General features: G+C 42.0%; 1 protein-coding gene across 2 annotated transcripts in view; it reads left to right on the forward strand.

Moving 5' to 3' along the window:
- The first annotated feature begins 6 nt into the window (after positions 1–6).
- Positions 7–9,400, forward strand: part of preb (prolactin regulatory element binding) — a 20,268-nt gene continuing 10,874 nt past the window's right edge. Inside the window, exons 1-2 of one of the 2 annotated variants that reach the window (XM_008432800.1) lie at positions 7–288; positions 1,617–1,783. In XM_008432800.1, coding sequence (XP_008431022.1) covers positions 1,649–1,783 — 135 coding nt within the window. In that variant the 5' untranslated portion in view covers positions 7–288; positions 1,617–1,648. The remainder of the gene's footprint in view (positions 289–1,616; positions 1,784–9,400) is intronic. The other variant, XM_008432801.1, reaches the window with a different exon arrangement.

Genomic DNA, 9,400 nt, shown 5'->3' on the forward strand with positions numbered 1-9,400 from the left:
CTGGGATCTTTAAGAGAATTTGAGGGGTAGTTGGTAGGAGTCAATAGAGGGCAGTAGTGCAACATAAATGGATGCAAGCTGCCGTTAAAACCTAAAAGAAGAAGAAGAAGAAGAACAGAAGAAGAAAAAGAAGGAAGAAGAACTTCTTGTTGACGTGTAGGTTGGAAAGTGTAGCTTTAGCAAGTATCAAAGTGTACTCTTATTAATTATTCAAAAATGAATTCGTTCGGTTTATTGCAAAGGTTTTTAACAAAACGCTACTCAAGATAAACTGGAAAAACTGCAAAGGTATGGAACTTAAGATTCCGTGACAAGATGGGTGCCGTGCAGAAAGTTGTAATTCTGATATATTACTGCTTTGCCAGACAGACATACCAGTGAAACAGACTGACGAGTTTTTGTGACAGACTCCGATCCTGTAGCGTTAATGATGCTACACATAAAAGGGTTTCGTCATGTTGGTGTTCTTATTGGGAAGTAGAGCCATTACATTTAGGAGGAGTGTAATAAAAAGTTTTCGGACAATATGCAATTACATTAATAAATTAACTTCTACCTAAGGTTTACGCATTCTTATTGCAAACGAAAAATAAATTCATACACCAGGGTTTAAATATGCGAGTGCGAAATGTCGTTCTAGGTACGAAATGGAAGTGCTTACTGAATCAGTTTGTTCGCCATCTTTTCCATAGAAAATGAACATTAAAGTGTAAACTCAACGACCCCCGATGCATCGTTTTTATATACAACAGATATATTGTCATAATTGCAGTGAATATGTTTCGCTACGTATAAAGTTAACGTACCTGCTTGTTAATTGTTCAGCCCTCTCCTTTAACCTTGTTACATTTTTTGTTTATTATTCTTTGTCCGTCCCTGACCTCAATTTGTAATATTTCGCAGTGTTAGGTTGGTTTTTTATTTTTATCAAAATATGTTCGGTGGGTTAGGGTTGGTGTATAATTTAAATCAGCTGTATAATATTTGTTTTATACTGTGAAACCTGTTTTAATTTTGCTTTAAAATTGTATTACTACTGCAGTTAACAACTAAAGAAAATATTTTGCAAGCTTACAAAAGAAAAAAAGAAATGTACAGAATTGCTGCTGAATTCATTTGCATGGACCATATTGATTATGCCGTAAATAATATGTTGAAACACAATTTATTTTAGTCGATTGACAGCAAATTGACAGGCAAATAGAAACACACAGTGACATATTAAAGTTAAGCAGTTATAATTAAATAAAAAGGATTGCAAAATGATATTAACATTTCTGCTCAGTGTTTTAAGTGTTACCCTGTCTACTGTTTGGCCAAATCGTAAAAAATAACTCTCTAATTATGTATTTATGTCTATACGATGGCTAAAGTGTCCCCTACTGGTTGGTTTTGCACAAATAAAGGAACTTTTGTCATATTAATTAATCTTATTTTTTTCAGTTAACTTGAAAACATTCTGTTCTTTCAAAGACATTTTCCACTATGACCAAAATTGTCTAGTTTTTCTCTTAGGGTCGCATCAATCTTGAAATTTTAATGTTGTAACAACTATCTTGTGTTTATTTGTGTCACTGTATGCATTTCAGACAAGCTTAATGCTTTGTTTTCAACAGGTGTGGTTGAATAAGGACGTCTGTGATAAACTATGGGGAAGAAGAAGGTGCTGGATCTGTATAGAGCCCCATTTCCACTGTACACCGTCAAAGTGGATGCCACTACAGGGCTTGTGATAACAGCTGGAGGAGGGGGTCCCTCAAAGACAGGAATAAAAAATGCTGTAGTAAGTAATGATGATTGTTTAGATCAGTCTGTCTCAAAGTGTGGGCTGCGATGTACTGCATGTAAACAAGTGTTAATTTCCCTTGCAACGCTACAGTTAGCTTACCAAAGGATTGTACTTAAAAATAATAATGGATAAACGGTTTAAGACCAGGTCAATAAAAAGAAAACCAGAAGATACTAGTCTAAAGTTTCTCAGGGTGAGGTCCAGAACTTTTGCTTTTGAACACTACTATACAGTACACAGCATGCCACATGCATGTAGTTGTAGGTCCAGTGAATGCGATATGATGGGCAACAGGTGGTGCACAGAGGTGCGCCTATGCTGACCAACTGCATCTTAACACCTAAAATATAAAGTTATTTATATTGGGCTAAATAAAATGGCTGAAAGAAAATGTTTGTTTTTGCCAAGGTAACTCAAGTCTATTTTTCGTTTATTATGCTTCTAAATTAGAAATATCCCTTAAATGTTATTAGTGCACAGAACACTAGTAAAAACATTTTTTGATTTCCATATGTTTTTTATCACTGGAAAAGTTTAGAATTCATACTTTCAGAATCTGTAACTCAAAATGTCCAAGCAGACTTGATCATGGTTTTTATTGTGGCTAGTCACATTCACAAAACAACGCCACCTTTCATATTCGGAGAAACAAAGACAGTGAAGTAAGAGACTAATATTTTCATTTCAGGTTGTATATATTAAGATGTTGCGAGGGCGATTACAAGTTAGGTGGTCCTTCAGTATTTTTAAATTGGGTAAATAATACTCAGCTTGAAAAAGCTGCTTTAGATGAAGACTGAAGTTTCTCAACACTACTCAGCTAGAACAATACATTGGTGTTAATTGTTGTGAGTCTTAACTTCTATTTACAATGTCTAAATTGAGATATCAGGTCAAAGTAGCTATTAATTTTCAGTTTTATTTTCAAGTTTTGAATTCAGAAATACTTTATTGATCCCACAGAAAAATTAAATTAAATTCTACCTCCTGCAGTAATTTATTTTAATTCTCATTAATATTCTTTTCACTATATACTGGATAATTAATAAAGGTTAAACACAGCAGGTCTGATACACAATAATAAATATTATGAGTTTATACTCTCAAAGGAGTCTCTGTTTTATTCAGTTTTTTTCTCACTGTTGTTTCGTTTTTTTCTGTGGTTGAAAAACATTGCTCCATATCTCAAATCCATTAACAAGCCACTCTGTGCATCACAGCAGTGCACAAAGCATTGATTGTGTTAATGTGATCAGGACCAGCAGAAGTGGTCCTGACCTGTTTGGCACCCTGGGCAAACCACCCTTCCGATGCCCATCCCAGAAACTTCCACTGAGGACCGGTTTTGTTTTCCAGAACCAACAGCACAAATTCTGTCATAATGTTCACTTGTTTCTGATGTGCACAGCAGCAGTGGCTCGTTCTGCTACACTCTGCGCCACACTCCTCTGAGCTTGGATGCGATGCAAAGTGCACCAACGTGAAATAATACAGCCAATAGAAGTTCAGAGACCTGCTGAGGAAAACCGCTACCAGGGAAACAGATTTTAGTCCTAAATGATTCAGCTCCCATCTATCACCTAAAATCTCTCCTCCTAGACTGACGACTACTGCAAGCTTGAAGTGATAACTTAGAAAAATTCCACCACCTGCACGTTATACTACTTTTGGCAATGCTGTCTTCAAAGAGTGTGGGAAATTCAGTATAAAGCCGCACACTCCATCCATCCACCCACCCACCCACCCATCCATCCATCCATCCATCCATTTTCTGCCGCTTATCCGGGGTCGGGTTGCGGGGGTGGCAGCTTCAGAAGGGAGGCCCAGACTTTCCTCTCCCCACCCACTTGTTCCAGCTCTTCCGGGGGAATCCCAAGGAGTTCTCAGGCCGACTGAGAAAAGTAGTCCCTCCAGGGGGTCCTAGGTCATCCCAAGGGCCTTCCTCCGGTGGGACGTGCCTGGAACACCTGACCAGGGAGGCGTCCAGGAGGCATCCTGACCAGATGCCCGAGCCTCAACTGGCTCCTTTCGACATGAAGGAGCAGTGGCTCTACTCTGAGTCCCTCCCGGATGACCGAACTTCTCACCCTATTTCTAAGGGAGAGCCCAGACACCCTATGGAGAAAACCCATTTCAGCTGCTTGTATCCGCGACCTCGTTCTTTCGGTCATGACCCAAAGCTCATGGCCATAGATGAGGGTAGGAACGTAGATCGACCGGTAAATCGAGAGCTTGGCTTTTTGACTTGGCTCTCTCTTTACCACGCTGGACCGGTAACACCGCCCGTTTCACTGCAGACGCTTCGCCAATCCGTCTGTCAATCTCCCGCTCCCTTCTTCCCTCATTCGTGAACAAGATCCCAAGATACTTAAACTCCTCCACTTCAGGTAAGACTTTCTCCATGGCCTCCCCAGACTCCTCCCACGCCCAAGTTTTTGCCTCAGCAACAACCCGAACTGCATACCACTTCGACCGCCAGTACCCATCAGCTGCTTCTGGAGTCCCACAGGCCAAAAAGGCCCGATAGGACTCCTTCTTCAGCCTGACAGCATCCCTCACCAAAGGTGTCCACCAACGGGTTTGAGGGTTGCTGCCGCGACAGGCACCAATAACCTTGCGGCCACAACTCCGATAAGCTGCCTTGACAATGGAGACATGGAACATGGTCCACTCAGACTCAATGTCCCTTACATCCCCAGAAACATGTTCAAAGTTCTGCCGGAGATGGGAGTTAAAGCTCCGTCTCACAGGAGACTCCGCCAGACATTCCTAGCAGACCCTCACAACATGTTTGGGCCTGCCAGATCTGACCAGCATCCTCCCCCACCACTGGAGCCAGCTCACCACCAGCTCCTCACCTCTCTTCACCCGAGTATCCAAGACATGCCGCCGCAGATCCGACGAAACGATGATAAAGTCAATCATCGAACTGCGGCCTACGGTGTCCTGGTGCCAASTGCACATATGGACACCCTTATGCCTGAACATGTTGTTTGTTATGGACAAATCATGACAAGCACAGAAGTCCAACAACAGAACACCATTCGAATTCAGATCGGGGGGTCGTTCCTCCCAACCACACCTCTCCAGGTCTCACTGTCATTGCCCACGTGAGCGTTGAAGTCCCCCAGCAGAACAAGGGAGGGGCCAAGAACTCCAGTACCAAGGACTCCAAGAAGGGTGGGTAATCTAAACTGTTGTTCGGCCCACAAACAGTCAGAACCCGTACCCCCACCCATAGGCTGAGGGAGGCTACCCTCTTGTTCACCGGGGCAAACCCCAACGTACAGGCACTGAGATGGGGGGCAACAAGTATGCCCACCCCAGCCCGGCGCCTCTCACCGTGGGCAACTCCAGAGTGGAAGTACGTCCAGCCCCTCTCAAGGAGACTGGTTCCAGACCCAGAGCCATGTGTCGAGGTGAGGCCGACTATTTCTAGCCAGAACCTCTCAGCCTCRCACACTAGCTCCGGYTCCTTCCCCACCAGAGAGGTGACRTTCCACGTCCCAAGAGCTTCTGCAGCCAAGGATCAGACCACCAGGGTCCCCTTCCTCAGCCGTCACCCATCCCACACTGCACCTAACCCCTTTGGCCTCTCTCACAGGTGGTGGGCCCATGGGCAGTGGGACCCATGTCTCCTCCTCGGGCTAAGCCCAGCCAGGCTCCATAGGTAAGAGCCTGGCCACCATGCACTTGCCATCGTGCCCCAACTCCAGGCCTGGCTCCAGGGTGGGGCCCCGGTGACCCGCATTCGGGCAAGGGAAAACTAGAACTATTGTTATTGCATCATAAGGGGACTTCGGGTTGCGCAGGTCCTAGGTGGTTCTTCACCTAGGACCAAGGACTAGGCTTGGTCCTAGTCCTTGGACCTAGGACCAAGGACTAGGCTTGGTCCTAGTCCCTAGTCCAAGGGAGACAGGTCACCCAAGGGGTCACCTGTCTCCCTTGGGTGACCCTATCAGGGGCATAAAGCCTCAGACAGCATAGCTCCTAGGATCATTGGGGCACTCAAACCCCTCCACTGTGATAAGGTGGCAGCCCATGGAGAGGATCACTTTCACAATATTTATCAACAAAGGGAGGTAATTTGTGGAAAGGACTGTCAAAAAGGAGGACTGGGTCCTTGTTCTCACTATTTTTGCAGTTCTACTGCACTCTGCTGGTTAGGTTATATCATGCCTCAAGCTTCTGCATCTAGGTCCAACTTTATCCAGCACCATTCCCTGACACTAAATGTATGGCACCAAAAAAGGTTTTGTACTAAGAAGTATTATATTAACATTAATTTGTGTGTGAATAGGTTGATTGTGTGGAAATTGCTTTGAATGGCTGACAAGATCAGCTTAAATCAATTAATTTATTTAGTGCCAGTGCTGGAGGGTGCATGGGAGTTCGCCCAACCAGTCTACATGTGTTTTGTGGACTTGGAGAAGGCGTTCGACCGTGTCCCCAGAGGGGCTTTGTGGGGGGTTCTCCGGGAGTATGGGGTACCGGGCCCTTTGATACGGGCTGTCAGGTCCCTGTATGACCGGTGTCAGAGTCTGGTCCGCATTGCCGGCAGTAAGTTGGGCTCCGCCAAGGCTGCCCTTTGTCACCGATTCTGTTCATAGAGCTTCGGAGCGTGACGTCACTGCTGTAGAGGGAGGGACATCAGCGCCATCTTTGGGGTCCTCTCTGTTGAACATAACCGACATAAACAACAGTCTCGCAAATTTTTTTAATCCAAGTTACTTAAAATAATTTAGCCATGGTACAAACTTGCTGCGTTATTGTCTGTAATGTCCGATCACACGACTGAAACGGTAAAAAGATGAAAAACGGACTTTCGTTTCACTATTTTCCTGCTTGGAAGCAACGCGAGGAGGCTAAGCTATCGGAGCTAATGAAAAGAAGACAAATGTCCTGGTATCAGCGGTGAGACGCTGATGTTATGTACTCCAACATCCACAGATACCTACAAGTTTGCTCCAGACATTTCCATTCTGGTGAGTGTCTACATTTGCTTCGTTGGTGTTGGGTCATATTTTTTTTGCTATGATTTTGTTTATGTAGCATAGTCCGAGTTTTGTCAGTGGACATCGGGGTTATTACATTATTGTGAAGTAAACTATTTTACTAGTGTTATCAAATTTACAGCATTAATACTGATGTGTTCTGATATGTCCTCTTGAAGGCAAACCAACGTATGAAATGGATGAGCTCCATCCTGACTGGGGTCCAGCGCTGAATATCGAGGCAAACTCCACAACATCGGACCAACATGGGCATCAATTAAAGAGGCGATACAGCAAGACCATGGTGGATCAACAAGTTACTGAGACTGTTTTCATTATTTACTTCAGAAGAGATAAATAATGAAAACACAGTAGCGGAGGCAATAGAAGAGGAGCAGGTTGGAGAGGCTGAGGAAGAAATCCCACGAGAGAAGATCAGCAAGGCTGCAGACTCTGAACAGGAACAGGAACCATTTGTGTTGAAATACAGTTGGAAGTGGCTGTTTTCTCTCATTTAATAATTTAATGTATTAAGCATTCATGAATTGTTTGATTCAAGCACTTCAAGTTGCATGTAAACAGGTGAAGAAATAAATCACGTTTTAAGTAAAAAAATTGATATTTAAAGTATTTCAGGTAATAAACATGAAAGATTATATTTTTAAATAAATATTTTATGTGATTAAAGTAAACAATTATCAAATCAGACATCTGTCAGGTCACTGGGTTTTTGGGTTTGTTTTGCTTTTCATTTTATTTAGCTTCATGTTTTAATTCACTTTAGTTTAGCCCTTCATGGACCTTTTGATATTATTAGAGGTATTTAGTGTAGTTAGAATAATATTATTGCTTTTCCTTCTTTAATGACTATAGTTTAATTCTATTTATTTCTTATTTCAGCCTCCCTGTAGGGTTTCTAGTAATGTTTATTTCTTAATTTGATCACCATAGGTTCAGTTATTCTTCCATGTCTGAGTCTGTATCTAACTTTAGTAATTCTAGTTGGGTTATTTCTTTGTTTAGATCTTCTAGCTTCTCTAGCTCTGTGTTCCTTAGTTCTTATTGTTAGATCAGCCTTGTTTCTATTTAGTTCTGGTTTCCCTCATATCTTTCTCTCCTAGTTCATCAGGTTTTCTTTACTCTTAGTGTCTTTTGTATTAGAAGTATTTTTCAGTTCTCTGTTTCCTCCCGTTTGTGTCCCAGCAGATCTCCTTAGTTTCCCTGTGCCACCTTCTCCCCAGCCCTCAGCAGCTCCTGTGCCAAATTACTCTCACCTGCTGTCACTCTTCTCATCTAGCCAGGCCATGTTCCAAATTACTACCTCCCAGTACTTAAGCTCCTCTTTTTCAGTCACAACTCACCAGTCCGTCTTGTTATCCTGCTCACCATGTTGCCAGTTGTTACCTTTGTTATCCCTCGTGTCTCCTGTTTCATTGTGTTTTGGATTTCCTTGTTTTCCCTGGATTTTGGATTTATTTAGTTTATTCTGTTCATTAAAAATAACATCTTCATAAAGTAAGTCTACTGCCTGCTGCATTTGTGTCCACCGCCACATCATGACACAAACCAGATGAAAGAGCCCATCTTAAACATTTCACGTGTAATTAAACAATAAAGGTGACAAATTCTATGACATAGATCACACTTTAAATATTTATTGTATTTAACATATTTCAGGTAAGTGAACATGTAATAGATCCTGTCCTAGAATTTTATGTAATTGAACATTACGGGTAACAAATGTGTTGATCATCTGAGGTAATACATTTAATGAACATTAAAAAAAAAAAAAATTTTTTTTAAAAAGGGGGTCAAAATGGAATAAAAATAGGCCTAATCTATATAGTAGAATAATTTCACACGAATTTTGAATTAATAGCTGACATGACCTAGAAACTATTGAAGAAAAATACTAAATTTTGACTACAGAAATTGCTAAAAAAAAAGAAATATATATACATAGTGTTAAAATGTAATAAAGATGAGTGTGCCTCATCTATACAGTCTAGTAGAACTATTTCCCATAGATTTTGAAGTAATGGGGCACACGATTTGGAAGCTATTGAAGAAAACATTTAATGTTAAAATTATTAAAATTATTGAATATGGCTTAAAATTTTAATAGAGGATAGTGTGCCTCATGTAACAGGATTAATTACCACTTTTTTGTATCAGTTGGTCACAAGACAAGGCATTTATTTACAGGAGTGTTTGGTTCGGAAAATTGATGGTTCCTATGTGAACCAACGAGCGCTTGAGGAGGGACCAGTAAAGAACAGCTGGCCGAAATTAGCGTTCATAAATCGGACCAACCTTGAGCTGAACGCCGCTTACTCCGCGGAGCTCGCAATATCCAGTATTCAACTTGAAAACAACTTCACTGCGGTCGGTAACACAATAAAAACACCGGTGTTCTGAATAGTTTGTTTTGGTCTGTGGACCCCAAAGATGGCGCTGAGCGACATAAACGTAATACGCAGTGACGTCAGCTCCAAAGCTCTATTACCTTCATGGACAGAATTTCTAGGCGCAACCGAGGTGTTGAGTGGATCCGTTTTGGTGGCCTTAGGATCGCATCTCTGCTTTTTGCGGATGATGTGGTCCTGTTGGCTTCATC

The sequence above is a fragment of the Poecilia reticulata genome, linkage group LG16 (genome assembly GCF_000633615.1).
Source record: "Poecilia reticulata strain Guanapo linkage group LG16, Guppy_female_1.0+MT, whole genome shotgun sequence".
Lineage (NCBI taxonomy): Eukaryota > Metazoa > Chordata > Actinopteri > Cyprinodontiformes > Poeciliidae > Poecilia > Poecilia reticulata.